The sequence below is a fragment of the Pimephales promelas genome, chromosome 5 (genome assembly GCF_988280905.1).
Source record: "Pimephales promelas chromosome 5, fPimPro1.hap1.1, whole genome shotgun sequence".
In the NCBI taxonomy this organism is placed as follows: Eukaryota; Metazoa; Chordata; class Actinopteri; order Cypriniformes; family Leuciscidae; genus Pimephales; species Pimephales promelas.
In genome coordinates, this window is record NC_142773.1 from 31,693,006 (window position 1) to 31,714,949 (window position 21,944).

Below are 21,944 nucleotides of genomic sequence, written 5' to 3' on the forward strand. Positions count from 1 at the left end.
AAAAGGTCCCTAAAATATTTAAAGTTTTTTGGGGAACTGACGATTTGTGGTTGCTATGAATTGTATGGAATCGATCTATAATAATATTCTTATGTACATTAGGAAGGCAAGTAAATATTGACTGAAATGTCAATTTTAGGCAAATTATACCATTAACGTGAAAAGACGGCATCAGTTTGAGCATTGTGAAGAGTGGAGGCATCGCACCTGCTGATATTTAGACACGGGGAAGAGCAGGCGAGTGTCCAGCTTGGCGTTGTACTGAGTCAGTGACTCATGCCGATAGTGGTTGATGAGCTCCCCCACAGATAAAAAAGTAAGAGGTTCTGAGAATCCGTACTTCCCCCCGCGGTAAAAAACCTTGATCAGTTTGTTATTGCCTCCTTTCCTGGAATAAACAACACAACACTTTGATCATGTTGTGTCCCTGTTAGACATTCCACTTTTCAATCATGCATAGTAAACAAATTATACATCAGTACACATATGCAATGGATTCATCTCCAATTGGATATTAAACAAAATGCAGTTTGGCCAAAGGAAGCGCTCACCTGAGGGTCAAGGTGTACTCTCCCTGCACTTTGCTTGAAGCATCCCGCACCAGGAACGTACCATCAGGAGTGTCTCTCATCTTCTCATTCACTTCCTCTCTAAACCCGCGTACAACAAACAAAGATTCGTCATTAACAGAAATGTGTGACGATCTTAATAACAGCTGACCTGGTAATTATATCAGTGGTTTACCTTGAAATGTCTCCCCAGTACCATTCAGCGTCACTCAGTAAGCTGTTGTTTCCATTAGTCACAGATGAGGCCATGACTTTGGCTTTGGGCGGTTTAGGAGGGAGGGCTAATTAAAGAAGGCAAATAAGACAAATATTAAAAAAAAAAAAATCTTTGTTTATCCCCACACAACTGAGGGCAACATTTGCTTTCTCAACTTTCAAGCATCGTCACCATAGAAACGTGCAATGACGACACGTACAGCGACTGTCTCTGGAGCCACCTGTCTAGCTCGAGGGTGTAATGGTGATCGCCCAGGGATCAGCCCAGCAACCTTTCAGTTACCAGCTTAGATATTTAGCAATGACATGATCTGGAGTAGGGTTTATGTCTACACTACAGGGAAGACAAAGCTATTGATTTCTTTTTTTTTTTTTGTGATGGCAAAGCTGAAATTTCAGCATCATTACTCCAGTCTTCAGTGTCACATGATCATTCAGAAATCAGTCTGATTCAATAATATGGTGCTCAAAAACATTTCCTAAACATCAATGTTAAAAACATTTTTTCAATTTTTGTGTAAACCTTGATTTTTTTTTTCAGGATTCTATGATGAATATTGTTATGTGAAATTATAAATGTCACTTTTGATCAATTTAAATTGTTACTGCACTTTTTTTATTCTAAATTGTTTTATTATTATTTTATTTTTTTATTCTAAACTGTTTTAATTGTTCTGATTTCTTTTGATTATTTTAATTTCTTCTATGTAAAGCACTTTGAATCACCATTGTGTATGAAATGTGCTATATAAATAAACTTGCCTAAAGCATCCTTGCTAAATAAAAAAATAATTTCTTTGAAAAAAATCTTACTGACTCAGCAGTTTTGAATGTTAGTGTATGTGTATATATAATATTATAATATTTAATGGAAATGAGCAGTACTACAATTAATTATCAATTAATTATCAATTTATGCGGGCGAAAGTGCAGCGCCCACATAAATATGCAGACTTTGGCTGATAATGCACTAAATCATGCGATCGTACAATCACGTTTTTCTGGAGGGACTTTATTATATACAATAGGCCATACTTACCGGGAGGGGTTGGCTCTTGTTCCCAAATTCTCTCCAAAAGAAGTCTCTCAACTGCAACCACAGGAAACCCTTCATCTTCCTCCGACCTGAAAATCAAACGCACAGAAATGGAGATAGTCTGCACATGTGCAAATTTTCAGCAAAACATTTCCAGAATTTGTCTCCAACCAATAGACACATCACGCTCACCCGCTCACAGGGCCCCTGATCAGCAGAGGGCCAAAGATTTGGCCGAGGGTGTGAACGTCAAGACCGTTGTGCTCCGCGCACTGGCAGACCTTCTCCAGGTGTCTGAGCAAATAATGCAGCGTCAGGATGTTCTGCAGTGGAACTTCAGGCTTCCCCAGTGCCTCCCACAGCCGCTCTCGTCGCCTCACGGAGGGGACGTCTATTCATGAATGACATCACCGTGAGCCATCAGATGCACAGGCAAAGAAAGGGCAGACACCCGCTGTTTGTTCACTGACTTCATATAATTCTGTTACTTTCTGTACACGGTGCTCTTTCGTCCTGCACAGATAAGTGAAAAGTGGCACATACCTGATTCTAGTTTCACTGCAGCCTGAAGGTCTGCATAAACAGAAGGAGGGATGATGGGGGCAGGAAGTTCCTGCAGGTACCGAATAAGAGCCTCTGAGAGTGCATGAATGTCCCACTGTCCCACGTCCAACTCCTGCAGCTCTGCACAAGACAAATAACCGGTCAAATCATGATCCATGCACTAATCCACTAGATCTAATCCAATACATCTCTTTCAAGCACTAGAGTTACACAGAGTTACATAAATATGTTGTTACTTACAACCAAGTATAACCGAGTTGCTAATTGCTGGGTAATTTTATCCTACCCTTAACAGCATTTTATTTTGTCATATCACTGATTATGTTTATATGGTGTATATATATATATATATATATATAGGGGTTCAAAAGTCTGAGACTTTCAAAATCTAATTTAAACATGGAAATAACATTTTAGGATTAAAATATAAAAACAAAGACACTGTAAAATATTAAAATAAGACAATAAAAATATTTCTTACATTTTATTAGTAATTATTACTAGTACAAGGAAATATTATACTTGTATAATATTTATTATTATACAATACATTATATAATATTTATTGAGTAAACAAATGTATTTTAGATAGACGGATGGATGGATAATTACACAGAACAGAACTATTTAAATTATTATCTCAGAATTGTTTAAAAAATGACATCACTGGTACAAATGGTAATATTTTGTAGTTTTATTATTTAATGCAATGTTTTTTCTTCCGATGTAAAAATATAACTAAAAAGTTACATTTAAAATGTAAAAGACGTTATAATGATTTCTCAGCAATGTTACAGCTGAAAAACAATGTTATCAATAAACAACCTAGTAAAATAGAGAAAATGTTTAAACAATGTACACAGGCTAACTAAAATGAGACAAACAGAAAGACTTACAGCTAATAAGAAGAACACGCAAAAACACTAAAGCGATCAAAATCCTTAAGCCCTGCCGCCGTACAACTTTCCAAGTATGTGAATAAAACTTTTCCACCTCTGAGAAAGAGAAGACAATCAAAAGATTTAACTTACCAGCGAGGCTTTGTCGTTGACTGTCAGAGGCTGAAGCAGTGGATGTCCTGTAAAGTGTCATAGAGTCCAGACCTAGCAGAAAATCGAGGCATTAGCTCATCTCTCAAAAATAGATCTTTCATGCCAGCTTGGATTAGAGAAGCAGTCACATCTAAACATTAAATGTAAAAGCCCGGAGATATAAATATATCCAGTCATGCTATCGGGAGAACTGGGAAAACAGCCTAGCTGAATCCCTGAGCTCTGTTTTAGTCTGTGAAGAAGTGAGAAGACGGCTTCAGTCAGTCCGAGCGTCACTCAGTCTCTCGCTCAAGGGGACAAAGAGAGGGGCGGCTCACAGCGAAAGAGGAAATCTGGATGGTAATAACTGCCATATGGTGCAATAAAAAAAAATTCACACTTCTGCTTCCAATATCATTTTCAATGTGTAAATATATTAAAAATTAAAATCAATTTAAAAAAAGAAATCCAAGCTAACTTTTTATTTTTGTTCTTTCTTGTGGCTGGAGGCACTCGGCAGGACTCCTGCTAGCTCTGGATTTGAAATATCATGTGTCAGGTTCTCTAACGAACAAACCACAAACAATAAAGCCCTTTACATGACATTCAATGAGACAAAAGTGTTTACCTGTCTGCTCAATTGCTTCAACCAACTTAATAAGAGTTGGGGGAGCAGTTTCTAGGTGTGTGAACTGTTTGGTTAAGTCCAGGACTGGAGCAACTGAAACGGCAGAGAAAGAGGAGAATTTCAAATCAAACCTCTACTTATGTTTTTCCAAACAACAGCTGAAAATAAGAAGCAGCTTATTTAATGAACATCAAAACCAACGAATAAAAGATATCACTTACTGAACATTTTGTACAGGGGTCAATGACATATATATAAATATATTTTTAAGAAGGCCAAGGACAAAGTTTTTTATACCATTTCCAACAAAGGTTTACTTTTAATCACTCACCTGTCATGTGGTGTAACCATCAAGTAAAAATTAATACCATTTTGTTTTACCGTTACCATTTACACCTTGAATTACTATTACCATTAACATCTTGCATCCATGTGAGTGCACATGTCTTCTTATATTTCACATAGGGGTGGGCGATATGGAAAAAATATCATATCACGATATTTTTAGGAAAATCACGATCACGATTTTTTATCACGATTCTTTTTCAAGTTGGTTTTAATATTTTGCAAGTGGCTGTTCATTACAGCCAAACTAATGTCCTTATGTTAAAAACAAAGCCTTAGGTAAAAGAATCTTTGTCATTATTTTCTTTGTTATTAAAAAAATAAGACAAGATAAACATTACACAAATTAATATTCAAATTAAATAAATAGTGCTTTATTTTTCAGATGCACTAGGTGTATTTAGCAGTAGTATTGAAGAAAGTAATTAAATTAAACAAATATGAAATTAAAACACTACAGAGACTTCACTGAATAAATTGATTCTTATTAAAGCTACTATTAAAGTTCTCGGTCAGTGAGTGATTTTCTCCTTGTGTTTTTTTTTTCTTTTACTAAAGAGATTCCCTCAAAAATGAAAATGGTCTTAATTTACTCTCTCAAGATGTTTTAAACCCGAATAAGTTTCTTTCTTCTGTTGAAAATAAAAGTTATTTTATATAGTGTGGGTAACCGAACAGTTGCTGGTCTCCTTAAAGTTTTTTTTTTAGGTTCTCTCCTGGAAGTTAATGGGGACCAGCAACTGTTTGGTTACCCACATTAAAAAAAAATTGTCTTTTGTGTTCAGCACAAGAAAGAAATGAATACAGGTTTGGAACAACATTAGAGTGAGTAAATAATGACGGATCTTTTTTTTTTTTTTTTTTTTTTTTTGGTGAACTATCCCTTTAAGGACATGCGGCAGTATTATTCCTGTCGCTTTTAGACCAGCACGCGACGCGTTTAATATAGACGCATATTACACCAGATATTCTCTCAAATGTTTGCTTTCACTTTAGACATAGCCTGTTTATGTAAACATTGTGTGTATTTAACAGTATTAGCATAATAAGACTCGAAAGATAACTTAGTCCAGTATTCAGGCGCTGTTTGACAGACTTCTAGTGCCTGTGAGCGCCGTGGATATGCGGTCAGGAAAGCGCACGTTAGAACAGCGCATCAGCGCGTGAATTAAATGTTTAACCGGCAAGGCTTATGCAAATAATGAACTTTTGTGAATTGCAGTGTCCCGTACCTATTCATTAACATGTGATAGGCTACGTCGCGTTGTACAGTTGAGACTGAGGCGCCAGAACTGAACTGATAGAATGCACTGTAACACGATACTACGATATTTCTTCAAAAGCAGATCGTGGAGACATTTTAATCGTCCACGATTAAAAATCGTCATATCGCACACCCCTTTCACATTCTTAATATATTTTTAAAGGTAACAAATATATATATGGAATTAAATATCAAGAATTAACTCAGAAATATATTACGTTTTGGGGAGTCACACCAGACCACATGACACGTTACAACCTTAAAAAACTGCTTTGTCACAAAAATCTGTTTTTCTGTGACAAAGAAAACCAGTGGGTTTCTCTTTATTTATATTTTTTATACCAAAAAGAAAAATGATCATTGTGAATTTTAATGTGTATTTAATGTACTGTATTAATAAATTGCATTTTTTTTTTCAAAACAGATCCAGACCACTAAAATCATCATTACCACAGAAACCGAAAATTGTCGGGCCAGCAGCATGTCCAAATTTCAATCTTAACTGTTCTATTTCATCAGAAACGATCTTAAAACAGGGCTTTAAGTGTAAAAAACTGAACTTGTCCTTTAAGTAAAATGTGCCTTAACACCAGCATTTACTCTGGCACTCTTCTTTCTCATTTTTGAATTGTGGTTTGCAAGATTACAGCCTTCTCTACCTACTGTTGTGACTCAGTGTCCTGAGGCCAATGTTTTAAATTTGACTTTGACTTGCCCGTTACCTTTTTTAAATATAGCGCTAAATGTGCAGTCCTTCGTGGAATACTAAAGCTGCCAAAAGCAGCAACTGTCTAGCGGCGAATGCTGTTGATGTGATTTAATGAGAAGGCTATTCTATACAATCTGTGTATTTTTGCATCTCAGACTTCAGAGCCTGTGCTAAACTCAACCCAGGCCACATCTCCCCCTTCTCTTCAGTCTAAGGGGTGTGATGATGACTGTGTTGAATGTGGGATGTATAATTGCATATAGTTTTTTTATTGTGCTTCCTTCCTTGTTTGTTCTATTGGTTTAAAAACCCTCTCTTTTTTAAACCTTTATTTAACCATGATGGAAATAATCACATTGATATAAATATCTCATTTACAAGTGAGCCCTGGCCAAAATAGCAGCACACAATATACATAACTACATAAAACAGATTACACAACACACATATACAAAAATAAAACAAGATTAAACGTTTAAGAGCAAGTGCAGACAGATTTGAGTAATTTGTTTAAATGTAACTCTTGAATTCATTCAAAAATTGTTTAGAATAACATTAAGTAGACATTAGCACCACACATCTCAAAATTAAATAGTAAAATATTGTGTTAAAAAAAAACGCATGGATGGAGCTACACAGAAGAAAACAGAGAAAAAAAATGTCTTTATCATACAAAAGCTTAGAGCTGGTGAAAAAAGCCCTCCGTTTCCTTCTGTCTTATCCACCCCTTCTGGAGCGAGCACTGCCTTGGCCCCTTGCGTGAGTGGAGCACAATAAACGATTTAATCAAAAATCCTGAACAAGCAAAACCCCACTGGCCATGTGCCAGACCCTCCTTTTCAGGCCCACCACAAAGAGGCCAGAGCTTGGCTGCCTTCGCCTCCTGGCAGTGCAAGGCTAAACCACGTCTGATTATTAATTTTGGAGTTTAGACGAAGTGCCAATGTCAGCACATTCCTCTTTTCCACTGCATGTGTTAAACATGGAACTCGGCTCACTGTTCCCTCTTACGGACACGAAGCCTCCCTGCCTCTTCCGCCCTCAATCTTTCCTCATCTCACAGTTACCTCAACGTGAATCCATGTCCTATCCTAAATCCATATTATATCTATATCCTATTCCTAGGGACGCATTACAGAGACTTCATAACTTAACTTTTGAATTATGATTTCTATTTCCAAAGTCAAGTTACCATGGTTACTGACGAGATTCTAAGTTAGGATGTATCTGTAATGTAATTTCATTTTCAACTTTAGACAGATTTCTTTGTCAAAGACAATTTAGTCCTGTCATGAAGACAAATGGCTGTTTCAAATATTTTGCACAAATATAATTTAGCATGGTAAAATTATATAAAATTAAATTATAAAATCTTATGGTAAAATTACAGCAAAATAGTCCAAGAGACTTTAACTAAACAAAAATGACAAGGAAATTTGTATTTCTTGACTCATAATGAATTTTTTTCCATCAAATGTATTTTTTTTTTCTTTAAAAGAATGAAATTCATGAAACGCATTCATGAAACAACAAAAACAGGAAATGATGCAGACCCCAACGACTGTTAAGATCATGAAGTCTCAGATAATCTGAACTTTTTATTGCATGGCAAAAATGTTTCTCAAAACCACAAAGCCAACATGAATACAAAGATTATGTTGCTAAGAACTTTGCACATGATATGCTTTAAACAACAACAAAAAATTAAAAGCGGTTTCCTTTTTTATTTTGGACACTAGAATTTGTCAGTTACAAAATGGCTGCTTGTGCTTGCATGGTCATCGATAACAAAACAATAAAAAAAAACTGATATTCCTTTACTAATAAACAGACTAAACTATAGCTGCAAACTCACTGGCACAAATGGTTAACCCCACAGTAGGGGTGTGCGATATGACGATTTTTAATCGTGGACGATTAAAATGTCTCCACGATCTGCTTTTGAAGAAATATCGTAGTATCGTGTTACAGTGCATTCTATCAGTTCAGTTCTGGCGCCTCAGTCTCAACTGTACAACGCGACGTAGCCTATCACATGTTAATGAATAGGTACGGGACACTGCAATTCACAAAAGTTCATTATTTGCATAAGCCTTGCCGGTTAAACATTTAATTCACGCGCTGATGCGCTGTTCTAACGTGCGCTTTCCTGACCGCATATCCACGGCGCTCACAGGCACTAGAAGTCTGTCAAACAGCGCCTGAATACTGGACTAAGTTATCTTTCGAGTCTTATTATGCTAATACTGTTAAATACACACAATGTTTACATAAACAGGCTATGTCTAAAGTGAAAGCAAACATTTGAGAGAATATCTGGTGTAATATGCGTCTATATTAAACGCGTCGCGTGCTGGTCTAAAAGCGACAGGAATAATACTGCCGCATGTCCTTAAAGGGATAGTTCACCAAAAAAAAAAAAAAAAAAAAAAAAAGATCCGTCATTATTTACTCACTCTAATGTTGTTCCAAACCTGTATTCATTTCTTTCTTGTGCTGAACACAAAAGACAATTTTTTTTTAATGTGGGTAACCAAACAGTTGCTGGTCCCCATTAACTTCCAGGAGAGAACCTAAAAAAAAAACTTTAAGGAGACCAGCAACTGTTCGGTTACCCACACTATATAAAATAACTTTTATTTTCAACAGAAGAAAGAAACTTATTCGGGTTTAAAACATCTTGAGAGAGTAAATTAAGACCATTTTCATTTTTGAGGGAATCTCTTTAGTAAAAGAAAAAAAAAACACAAGGAGAAAATCACTCACTGACCGAGAACTTTAATAGTAGCTTTAATAAGAATCAATTTATTCAGTGAAGTCTCTGTAGTGTTTTAATTTCATATTTGTTTAATTTAATTACTTTCTTCAATACTACTGCTAAATACACCTAGTGCATCTGAAAAATAAAGCACTATTTATTTAATTTGAATATTAATTTGTGTAATGTTTATCTTGTCTTATTTTTTTAATAACAAAGAAAATAATGACAAAGATTCTTTTACCTAAGGCTTTGTTTTTAACATAAGGACATTAGTTTGGCTGTAATGAACAGCCACTTGCAAAATATTAAAACCAACTTGAAAAAGAATCGTGATAAAAAATCGTGATCGTGATTTTCCTAAAAATATCGTGATATGATATTTTTTCCATATCGCCCACCCCTACCCCACAGCAGGGGTTTTTGTGCAAAATACAGCTTTTAGGAAAAACAGCTGTGGCCCTGAAGTCATTGTTGGTTTTTGGAGAGAGAACCAACTAATCATTACCCAATTATAGTCATCTTGGTAGTCTGCAATCTGGCTGGCCTACAACTGAACGTACCCTGGGAAAAAACAACTGCAACAACTAATGCTATGATTACTTTATTCAGCTGTCACTTCTTCACGGCTGCACTGTCGAGGCAAAACGATCTTATACGCGTATAAATGGTTGTCTAACAAAAGTCAGCTACTTTTCTTCTGTTTGCTTGCTGAGTTTTAATTTATCAGCCTACATTTTGGTAGGCCGAAGCGCTCGACTAGTTTGCAGTTGTTTGTGTGTGTGGCTTTTTGCTTGACTTGTGCTCTGATGTGCTCTTCATTAACTTTGATTCGGCCATGCTCTACTAATGGAAAATGATGTCTTTGTACTCCGTGAATATGATTATGTAAGACAACTTTCACCCGCATTCAGTAATCTGGGCACCTCATTCATAGCTAACCAAAGGCCTTGCCCATTTCCTTTCACTGGAGCTCTAAACCCCTCGACATGTTTTAATCTTAATGCAGTGCAAACGGTTAGACAGTCTTATAAAGCTCAAGTTTCTTTTTGTTGAATGTGCAGTAGAGTGCAGCAGAAAAGACTAACCCTAACCCTAAAGAAGAAAAGATTTTGATAGACTAAAATATCAAAAATATATCACATGGACACTACTTTATGTTTTTGAAAGAACCCTTGTGTCATCTTAGATTAATGCACTTTTAAAATACTGATCTAATTACATTGTTAAAAGTAATCTTTAGCAAAACCCAAAATGAATATCTACTTTTTAGACTGCACATTATAATGTTGTAATGCCTAAATTAACTTGATTTTGGTTTTCAGTGTTTTATTTGAATTCTGACAAAATAGTATAGAATTTTAATATCAGCCTTTTATCGAATTTTATGAAATTTATTATCAGCTTATACTGTAGTAATGGCAGTAATGTAATATTGTGCAACCCAAGTGGGCATCATTCACAACTTTTTACTCTTATATCAGACTATGATCTAGAGCAATTATTAAACCGAGGATCTTTCTAGAATTTAGTCAGTCACAATAAAATGCATAATTTTAGGGCTGCACGATTTGGGGAAGTCCAATTGCCATTTTATCTGGTTAAATTTGTGATGTGCGATTTAAAACGCAAACAGCTGGTTTGTTGTGCTTGTTTGTATGGCTGCACAATTTGGTCCAACATTTAGTTCTTTTACAATAATATGACTTAGAAATAATTATTATGATGATTATTATTGTTGCTAAATAAAAAAAAATATGAAACACAGAAAGAACTATTATTATTGTAATTACACTTAATAATAATAGTATTTAAGAATAAATGTAACAATATAATAAAAAAATATAATTATATAAATAATTGTAAGATCATACAAGGTTTAAAACATTTGAATAGACGCATCAGCTGTATGATTCAGAGAGAAGCACAGAGACGACAACGCGGATATTCAACTTGCTATCACACTTTGTCACTCATAGCTTAGCTTAGTTTGCACTGCTTCATTTATCATATCGTACAAGGTTTTAAACATTTAAATACACATTTCAATTAGTAGAAAATGTGTATGATGTAGTGTTTTAGTCGATAGCAGCCTACTTTTGACAAAGCTGATTTCTGAGAGACGCGATTAAAATGTGGCTATTTGATTTACTAACGTATTTTTCCCTCAGTAATTGTTCTTCAGGCCCCATCGGCCTCGGGTCAGGGAGCAGACCTATATGGCTATGTCCCAAATGGCACACTTCATATAGACTTTCGGTCTTGTGGATTTACAATGGCTGCTGTGGTGTGCGGTTGTCCGTTAAGTCCATGAGACCGTAGGGTGTGCTTTTGTCATTTTAGGTTTCAGAAGGGTGCACGCGAACGCCCCTTTTGCGGTCGATATGCGCCCTCGATGCACAAGCCCGCACTGATGAAAGCTCCACAACAGACTTCTTCTCGACAGTCAAAGTAACGTTACGTCACGAAAGTGTGGACTCGTAGAAAGACCGCAAATGCTTGCTTAGCACCATTTGGGACAGGGCCTAATTGTAGTCTAGGGATCTGCCTGGTGTACATGTTGAGTAGACTCGCTCCCTTTGTCAAAATCGAGAATAGAGTTCAAAACGCACTTCAAAATGGGAAGGGAAGCTTAGGGAAGTTTGTCCAAAAGTGGTATCTCTGGTATTTTCATTATAATAAAGTATATTTACAATGGAATGCCTGTATCACTGTATAGATACAATAAAATAATAACTTGTGCGTGTGTGTGACTCATTCTACGATAAGTCATATCAGCTCACAAAAGGAAGTTATTTCAAACACTCGACTGACGTTATGAAGAGAGTATTGGGTCGTATTTTGTTGGACAACAGGTTTATGAACGTTTTGCTTTACAAGTTTTGGAAGATATTTGACGCAATTCAAGTCATAAGCGACTCAAACTCACAGTGCTTGCAGAGATGGAGCAGCATTTACTACTGATCACAGAGCCGTGCATCACCAGCATGCTGTGCATATATTCATTTAATAAAAAATACATATAATCACACTAAGCCAAATCGTTATTTCGGTTTAATTTGAATAAATCGTGCAGCACTATATAATGTGCTGATGATAAAGTATGCTGTACAGTCCAAATAACAATATGCCTAGCATTTCAACATAGGCCAAAGCACCATGGGAAAGATTCTTTAATACGGACTCAGAATGGAGGCCTTAACTAGCCCTCTACTAATTCTGTGAAAGAAAGTTCAGGGTAAGGAGCCGGGGGAAAATTCAAGGGGCCTTCTCTTTCTGAGAATTGTAGTGAGTGGATAGTTTATAGCTGCCTGGAGACAGTATCAGAAGAGTCTGTGAAACAGGGGAGGAGGAACAGGCGGAGACTGTACAAATGCCAAGCCATGGTTCACTTCAACAAGCAGTAAAACTGAGGCCAGGAAAAGAAAAAGAGGGGAAAAAATAGAGGGAGAACGTCTGCCACAGGCAGCGAAACAACCAAGTTTGACTTTGTGCAACGTTTCTGTGAGGACAGTGTTGGTGTTTTCAACTAAATCACATGAAATCTCTCTCACACTAATTAAGACATCATTATCACATTTTCTGTACAGATGCTTTTCTGCCATTTTAAAAGGGATAGTTCACACACACAAAAAAATTACATTTGCTGTTAATTTACACATTAAGTAATAATAAACGGCTCTTAACCATCACCCTTTATTAAATGTATGAACACAGAAACCCCCAGTTAACAGGGTAATGCCAAGTTTCCCATTCCATGACTAGTAAAATAATCGCAATTTATTCTCTGTAAAATTGCGTAATTTGCAGGGTGATGGACACAGAGATGAGTAAAAAGGTTGGTGGCTACACATTGTGCTGGTATCGCACAAAGGACACACACTTTCTCAGTATATGGCCAGCAGTATTCTTATGTTTAAGGACATTATGAAATTAAGATAATGTCTGTACCGATGATTAATTGTACTGTACAATTAAATGAGTCTCTGATCTGAACACTTTACCTCAGAGCATCCAATAACTGAATGAATTGAGAATATTACCTAAAAATCTGATAACATCAGCAATTTTCATTCAAGCAGCTGCTTCCTGTAAATGAACGTAAAACTAAATGTATTTTGCAGCACTGGGTGAAGTCATTTACAATGATTTGAGACTAATATAATGTAAATTTAATATAAAAATATGTAAATGGCGCACTGTGTCACGGCAGGATTTTGAACAAGGTCCTGAGCCGTTGCTGGGTGCTGCAGACAGAGAGAAATCGTGTGCTTTTTTTTATCCAATTATCGAAGAAAAAGACGGCAAACTAATTAATTATCCAATAACCATTAGTAGTAGTCCTATTTGTGCTTATTTGTGCTTTCCTATTTAAAAAAATTAAGATTACAGTATGTTTGCTTGTCCGATCTTAAACGAGAAGACTGACTTTTCACAGATTGCCAATGTTTGAGCTCCTGCGCATATATCATTATCCGACAGGAAGCTCCCGCTTCAGGTATTAATCTTGTAAATAAAAACAATTTTGAAAATAAATCACCACGGACCACATCATCAAAAAGTGTATTTTTTTCTACTGAATAAAAAAAAGACATCTTGGATGATCTGGGTGAATTATCCCTTTAACTTTTTTTTTAGCAGAAAGTTTTGACCAATGAATTTCCATAAACTGTCTAGTTGTCTAAAAAAATATTTTAAGATTTCTAGCTAACTTTTCAGGCCAGAAAATTCACAGATTCTTCCATGTTTTCCAATATCATGGTGACCTCTTACATATTTAAATACTCAAAACTTTGTATTCTTTCAGATTTGCCTTGAAAAGTGAAAAGGTCTGGATATTACTCGGTAGAAGCCGCTAAAATGGTGCATATCTGTTCCTCCTGACGTCCTGAAATGCAACACTTCAAAGTACACCAACACTTCTCATACTTTCTCTTTTTAGACAGTGAGCATCACAGATTGAATATGACAACTTTTTAGTGCATACTGCAGACTTTTAACAGTCCAAAGAAAAGGGACACAAAGGAGACATTGAAACAAGAATCACCTGATGGAGTGGGAATGTGCAGATGAAGCTGAAAGCCCTACCTGATACACATAACTCTCCAAATTGGCCTGGTGAACTGCCAGGCCTCCAAACATACTATAATTTACTGCTTCCTGAGGGCATAAAGGGAGGAGGAGAGAGGTTTCGAGGAAAGTACCAGAGAAATACAGGAGCAAAGACAGTTTGTCCAAAGACACTATAAATCATTTGTAAAAATGTTCATGTAATAACCTCTTTTTAATGTTAATGTATGAACAGCTTGTAATGAAACTTAAAAAAACAAGACCTTCCCCAACTTCCTAAGTTATTTATGAAAAGCCTGTAGACTGATATTTACATGAAGGACTTGGGACATTTTTACCGGGAAAATCAAAAAGAATGTGATGGTTACGCAAGCTCCTGTTCAATGACACAAGAAATGAATCCTCAAGCAATGTTCAGATCAGAATAATGCTGAAAGAGGCATTCTGTACTGTAATGTCAATGTGTCATGCAAAGAAAAGGGATTAATTCAAACTATAGTCTGTCTCACATATCAAGATCTATATAGCAGGGGTATTAAATTAAAATTCCAATTAGTGTTCCGGTCTCAATATTACCTTCTAGTGTTGTCAAAAATATCGATACTGAAATATCTAAACGGTACCATTACTAACAATAGGCGCCTCAACACTTTCGGGGCTTGGCCCCTAATTCCCAAAGTATCGATACTAGCCGAGTGGTCACTTTCACTTCTCTCCAAAGGCGCATTGACAAACACCACATGAGACGCATTCGTCTCAGCATTTATCTCATTAGCTCTGGTTAAATAGCAAAAGTGAAGTGAATGGAAAGATGGCGAGGGCGGCACACCGTGACCAGCTATGGTTGATTGATAAAAAAAAAACACTGCTATTCGGAGAATAGCTAATATTGTGGCAGTTTCTTTCTCTGTGGTATGGCAGCTGGAAAAAGGTCAGGTTAGATCAGATGTTTTATCAGGGTATTATATTCATTATTTTACATTTACAGACCTATGTGCAGAAGCGCAGGAAGATGTTTTCGAATGGGGGTGCTGTTTTGTACCGGTCTACAGGACATAACTTAAGATTAAGTTATTGAGCTGTTAACACGGTCATACAACAAAAGAGCCTGCACAGTGACAGTAAATAAAAATGAACATAAAAACCTGTCTAGTTTACACAACACCAAAAGTGGACTAGTGCTCAGGAGTAAAGCGGAGTAGCCGTTAATAGAACGTCAACATTCTGCATGTGTTTTAAAAAAAAAAATGTAATTGACACTTTTTAATAACCCACTTAAAGTGTTTATAACAAATAAATGACTAAATGCTAAAAATGAATAATGTTAATGATAAAAAAAATGAACATTTACAATCCTGTGAAAACAGTGCTGTACTATTTGTTTTTTTGTCAGCGTTTTAGCAAAAAGTATCTATTTAGCTGCAGACCATGTTTCTGTTACTGTTGTTAAAAACGACCGCATCATCTTCAGCTCTTAATGTGGCGCTTTATGTCTTCAGCAGGAGAAAGAAGAAGTGATGCGCACAGAACGGAAAGGGCTTGAATGAAGTGCGTTTAGCTCTTGATAATATATATTATTAATATTAATATATGATTATACGCTGAAAGACCATTACCGTCAACGGCCGAGCGCTTTTGGTGTGAACCGTTCCATTGTTTCAATGCGCTCCTCACTTTTAAATTGTAGGTACAGTAAAACACCGTAATTATGTTCTGCATAACCAAACCATGGTCCGGAACCAGACCGCGGCCCGGATTGTTCTGTAGTTTCAAATAATTTATAATTATTCATTTTAACTACCTCATCTGTTGACAAAATGGCCACTGGTGTCGCTAAAAACAAGGATTTTTGAAATCTACATATAGCCCCTTTAAAGATTTTTCCACAACTGTTTATCATGAGAGATCTGAGATTTAATTTAACAAGCATATCAGTCAATTCCCAAAACAAAACGTTTTTGACCTCTCTTTAGCACGCATTAAGCAGGTTAGTCATTGGTCAACACAGTAAAAGCCGAAAAAAAAGCAGCCCAGTCTTACCCTGCAAAGTTGGCTCAGGTCTGGGAACAGCAGGAAGCGGTCTCTGAGAACGAGGCTGGCAGGACGGCATAGACATTTTCACAGGTCCCACATACTGCACGTACGTACCCGGAAAGTCTCCCCTCTGTTTGGTACGCTCGTTAAACCCTAAGATCCAGCCGATGCATTCCGGGTGCTGCTCATCTCCCTCTTTGATGCCCAGTGACAGCAGAGACGCCTTGTCCACCGTCAGGATATCACCGGGCTCAAGGTCAATGTCATCCTCCCAGTCCTTACAGTAGGCGTACAGAGATCTGTACTGGAAGCCATCAGCAGCCATTTTCAGAGTATGAAATGACGATCACCGCTGGCAGAAGAGTGTCGGACCGGGGGTGAAACTTTGCGAGGGTACGAATGATGTCGTACGGTAGGACGTTTAGTTGAAAGCTAAGCACTACTGACCGGAGCTCATAAGCTGGCATGCGCGGTAGGAAAGGCTTAGACCTGGCCGGTGTTAGCCGAACAGGCCACTTTTCTCAACTTGAACCCGCGGTTCAACCAAATGATGGAACAAAGGGAATGCAGCATGCTCATTCAGGAACCGGAAAAGAAATAAAGAATGAAGTCCTTTAGAGATTTCTGTCGCCAAATCAGCTGGTGTCGTCTTATAGCAGGTTGCTCAACATTCCCTCTCAAGATGTGATTCTCCCAGTGTAACGTGATGACTGCATGAAAAAAGACAGAAGTGTATTAATAAGAGCAAAATAACTCACACAGAGGGTTTTTTTCTAAAAGAATAAATAAAATACTCACAATACAACTTAATTGGTGCGTTTAAATACACAGTTACAAACGAGCTACCGCAGGCTTCTGCATAGTCCAGCTACAGCTTTCATCTCAGTCCAAGTATACAGTAGTGGCCAAAAGTGAATAACGGCCAACGGAAATTAACATCTTCACACTATATTCAAATATTATTAAAAATGCGTTAAAGATTTTCAAAGCATATTGTGTAGTTGTGCTTAGATTCAATTGTTATATTTGTGATAATTCAATTTAACATGGTAACTTGTGCGGACAATTTTTTTTTTTTGCTAACACAAAAATGAGATAATCAATGCGATATTAATACCTAATCAATGTATGCTCAATTGCTGTAATCTTTTTGTTTTTCTATGTATTTTTTTTTTAGTATAAAACTTGTAGCTCTATTTATTTATTTTTATTTTTCTTGCCAAATAATTTTGTCAAATAAAAAACAAGTTTAGCATTTTGTTCTTCCCTCATATTATGATGGATTAATCAAACTGGTAGGGTCATCAAGAACAAATATCCCGTCCGGACATCACTTTTGACCACTCTGAATGCAATATTAAATATTACAAAGATTAAATACACTTGTCTGTCAGAGAAAGTGTACAACACCAAGGCCTACTGTAGTCCGATTGTACATGCTTACCACAGATTAGGTCTAAATGCATTATCTTGGTCTGTTAGTCAGACTTCCCAAAAAAAAAAAAAAAAAAACACTGACTAGCTGGACTAAAGCATTTACATTTTGTTGTAACGATCGACTGTAACAATCAAATTTTTTAAAGTGCATACTGTATAAAAGCACCAACCATGATACATGGATACATGCGTCATATGATGGACATATTTTTGAACACCATAACCTAAAGGCAAACTAAATAGAGAAACAAGCGGCTCTACTTACCTGGCAACAATGAAAGCTAGAAATATCAGCACCCTTAATTCCATAGCACAGCAAGTAACCAAACATTTTCATTTTAGCAAATTATCAAAAATGATAACTGTCTGCCAAAAATTCATCACAGTTGAGAGGTGGTGTTTGTAAAAATAGCATTGCTAAACGAGTGCCGGTCACTCAAATTTCAAATTCAACCAATATAAAGTCCATGCTTGACTAAGAATCCAAGTAATACAGTACGTAGTTGATTTTGTTAAATCTTTTTTTGTAATATGCATCACATTTTTGACAGAAGAGCAAAACATACAATTTTTCATGCGCATGCGCACCTTTGAACCAGGGGTTTATGCTCATATACCAAGAAAGAGGCACATTAAAGGTTTGCCAAACCTGTGGAAGGGTTGCAATCGAGATAAACACCATCAAAGTGTTCGCAGGCATCACAGGGCAGCACTCACCCCACTTTGACCAGGCGCACTAAGGTCTCAGTCCGACATCCTCTGTGTAGAGAAGAGAGGTGCAAGCGCAGACACGTGGCACTGACATACCCAACCACAGCCCGCAATCCTCACACCACTGAAACACCCCCTTCGAAACACGTCATCCCCCTTTCCGCCTTTTCATCATTTTAACTAAAGTGCGTGTAATGCTACTGCTGCTGTAGGAAGAAGTTCATTCAGGAAAAGAGAAAAGGTCCTTTCTTTGTACAAGTTCTGAAACTAAAAGTTCTGCTGAGAGAAATCCTCATCTTTACAGTCAAGCACACGGCATAAACTGCAGGACGGCGGCCGGCTGATTTGTACGCATCCTTTCCTCCCCTTTAGAGAAGAGCAGTTCACAAAACACTGTGACCGAGGCAGAGCACAAAATAATTAATGAATTGAGCCAGGAAACTCACTGTTGCTACAGAAGGGAAAAGGTAATCCTGCATTCCTATTGGGCAGCATATGGCCATGTGCTCAAGAATCACCAGAGAAGCTGGGGCAAATCAAGCAAACGTTCTAATATTAGAAAATGTATCTAGGCAGTGATCAAACCCCAAAACCCGAAACTATCCTGCTTTTCTTCAGTGGATCACTTTTTTTCTGCCATTAACAGGAATATGTTTAAGCCTGTATGACAGGCTTATGAGTATTTTGAATGAGAGACAAAATCAAAAAAAAAAAACGTTCAATGAGGGTTGTCTAATCAGGACTATGGCAAACGATTAGGATCATTAGGATTTTTTAAAACGCAAGAAAAACACAGAGGACTGGATTCTGTTTGGAGTTCAAAAGAGAAAACAGTATCAGGATTCTCTATCGTGCTGTGCATGTCTTCAGCCTCAGGCTACCGAGGTAGGAGTTTAATCTATCCATGGGACGTGTGTAAGATATAGAAATTAGGACAGTCTCGGTATTTTGCAAATGTGTGTCGAGAAGGAAAACGGTGAGATTGTCTGGGTATGGGAAGCTTACACAATATTTTTTTCCTTTCATTTCATTGGCCGAAGTACCTTGACTAATGCCCATGAGTCTGGTGACAGACAGTGTTCGCCAAACAATATGTCCTTTTAAAGCTTGGAGTGTGCAGGACTGAAGGAACGGCATGCAGAACATACCCTCTGGATATAGGACAGGATAGGATAAGGACAATGCTGCTAATTAAAGTTGAAGTGTGCCTTTATTTTACAATAAGTTAATTTTCTCAAGAAAGCCATTTGTTCATTCCCACCAAAAGTGTAAAAAGTGTAGTGCTTTCAAAACATTACTCTCTTTGTGTGAGCATCCTGACCAGCCCGACCCAGTAACACTGGCTCAACCAATGGTGTGAGTTTGGGATGGGACTACACACTCGTCCCATTAATGGCGGATGAGAGGGAAAATGATTGCTACCTCAGATTTCTTATTGTTGTATGATTATTAAGTATTAAGATGTTTGCACCTATAATTTTAATTTGCATTGAAAAATATCTAGAAATGTTTTCTGCTATTTTAAGGATATTTGACAAGTTATTTAGGAGTAACCTAAATCGCAATGAAACGCAAGTAGTGACAAATCTTTTCTTTCTTATTGTGACGTCCACTTGAGTGCCAAAATTGACCAAAAATTAATGCGAGCTTGCTGTCATTTGCGGTGTGAAGCTGGTTCTTGTCACATGAGCTGTGGTGCGCTTGCAGAATTCTGAAAGGTTGATTTTCTCATTTCGCTGCACTGTAGACGCGCCTGAGAAAAATGAGCGCCAGTGGTGGTCGCTAGTAGGCGTTACCACAAATAAGTTAAACTTTTAAAAGATGTGCACATTGTGTCTCGAGCCAATTAATGACCATTATCAAATTTTAGGCCTGGCGAAAGTCTGGCAGTGTTAGAAGATTTGGCTCACAGTCCTGCAGTGTGACTTCTACGACGACCGTAAAATTGTCTTTATTTTTAAAGACAATTTTATGACCAACATAAACGTTTCAATCCCGCATGTAAATGCAGTTCACATCAACGATGATGTAAAACTTTCTTGCGTCGACCGTGACTGTCCAACGGCCTGACATTATTGACAACTGAGATCTTGCAGTGTGACATGGCTTACAGTGAGGATCATGTTCGTACAGTCTGACAACAAGAAACAATCGTAAAGGACTATTATAAATCGCACAGTGTGCACCCGGCTAAAAACCTGAGGAATCTTAGGATTTGTCTCAGACGAACATATCGTGGCAAGAATCGTAAAGTCTGACGCGACGCCATTGGAACTTTACACTCCCGGATCCAGCTCCACTCCGTGTTTTCATCTCACTTCATTTCGCACAATCCTGAGAAGAAACTCGCTCTGAGAAAAACTGAAAAAAAAAATCCCCGTGCTAAAAAAATAAATAAACACTACAATATTAACTAGAACGAACTGTTGTTGTGGAACGTAGGCGTCGAATATAAGCTGTGTCTAAAAAAATTGAGTCTTCAAAACCGTCTAAATTTGCTATAAAAGTTCAGTTTGTGGAATAAACATTTCAGATACTGCTCAAGTACCACGAAGGCTCAGTCATTGTCACGCGCTGAAGCTCTTGCAGGCTGTTAATGTTAACTGTGTAACGTTATGCTGCCTTGATCAGACAAGGCGAACATGCATGTGCATCTTGCAAACCTAACGCATATCGGTTTGCACTCTGTCGCCCACTAAATCCGAGATTTTAGCTAATGGCTATCCCGAAATTTAGCAAAGAAATAAAAGGCTGGCTTATGGTTAGAAGCAGACACTCTGCATGATATAAGAAGCACACTTCGTGTATTTTCCACCATTTTCCCACATTTGGAAACTGCTAGCTAGCCTTTCAGTTTAGTGGAGTACAGTAACGCAATGTGCAAAACTTGTTAAAACTTACCCGTGGCAATCGTTGCAAAGGCTTTGGCGGTTTTCTTTCGCGCGTGCGAATTAAATGCGCGATCTTTAACACTCGGCTGGATTTGCGTTTTTAACTTCCACCCACTCCCCGAGCAGAGTACAGGATTGATATCATTTTCCTTTTCATTCCGCACGAATCTTTTCAACTTGCCGAACTGCCATTTTCCAGCACAGCACAAAACGGGGCAGGACTCCGTGAGAACTAATGAAAGCTCGGCGGAAAATAGCGGAATAAGCCGAAAACGTACGAAAGAGTCAATCTCGTTTAACATATGAAGCGTTCCTCGTTCTTGCGCTCCCTATTGCTCCATCCTGCTGTGGCTAGGCAAGGTAGTGTAAAAAAAACCCGTTCAAAACAAAAACGTAGATGACAGCCTACTAATGATAAAAAAAATTTCAAACATCTCAAATTACACTGTTCTTCGAAATGGCCACTAGTTTGTTATCGTTTATGAGAGTAATACTGAGACATTTCTAAAGTAGCACTAAAACATTCTGATATGTAACTCAGCAAGCAATGAACTCTTCATCAAAGAATCCTGAAAATAGTTAATAAAATATTTTAAAAGCTACTTAAATTGTAATATTTCACAATATCATTTTTTGCTTTATTTTTGACCAAATGCAGCTTGGCGAGCATAAGGTACTTCT

At 37.3% G+C, this 21,944-nt stretch overlaps 1 protein-coding gene across 4 annotated transcripts in view; it reads right to left on the reverse strand.

Annotated features, from left to right (window-relative positions):
• pik3r2 (phosphoinositide-3-kinase, regulatory subunit 2 (beta)) overlaps positions 1-21,575 on the reverse strand; it is a 32,211-nt gene extending 10,636 nt beyond the window's left edge. The window contains exons 1-10 of one of the 4 annotated variants that reach the window (XM_039677517.2): positions 21,274-21,575; positions 16,231-16,934; positions 4,045-4,137; positions 3,417-3,488; positions 2,365-2,505; positions 2,014-2,212; positions 1,825-1,910; positions 745-850; positions 552-650; positions 208-388 (exon numbers count right to left, since the gene is read on the reverse strand). In XM_039677517.2, coding sequence (XP_039533451.1) covers positions 208-388; positions 552-650; positions 745-850; positions 1,825-1,910; positions 2,014-2,212; positions 2,365-2,505; positions 3,417-3,488; positions 4,045-4,137; positions 16,231-16,549 — 1,296 coding nt within the window. In that variant the 5' untranslated portion in view covers positions 16,550-16,934; positions 21,274-21,575. Of the gene's footprint in view, positions 1-207; positions 389-551; positions 651-744; positions 851-1,824; positions 1,911-2,013; positions 2,213-2,364; positions 2,506-3,416; positions 3,489-4,044; positions 4,138-16,230; positions 16,935-18,249; positions 18,575-21,273 lie in introns of those variants that run through there. The other 3 variants (XM_039677520.2, XM_089131302.1, XM_089131303.1) reach the window with 3 other exon arrangements.
• Positions 21,576-21,944: the final 369 nt, after the last annotated feature.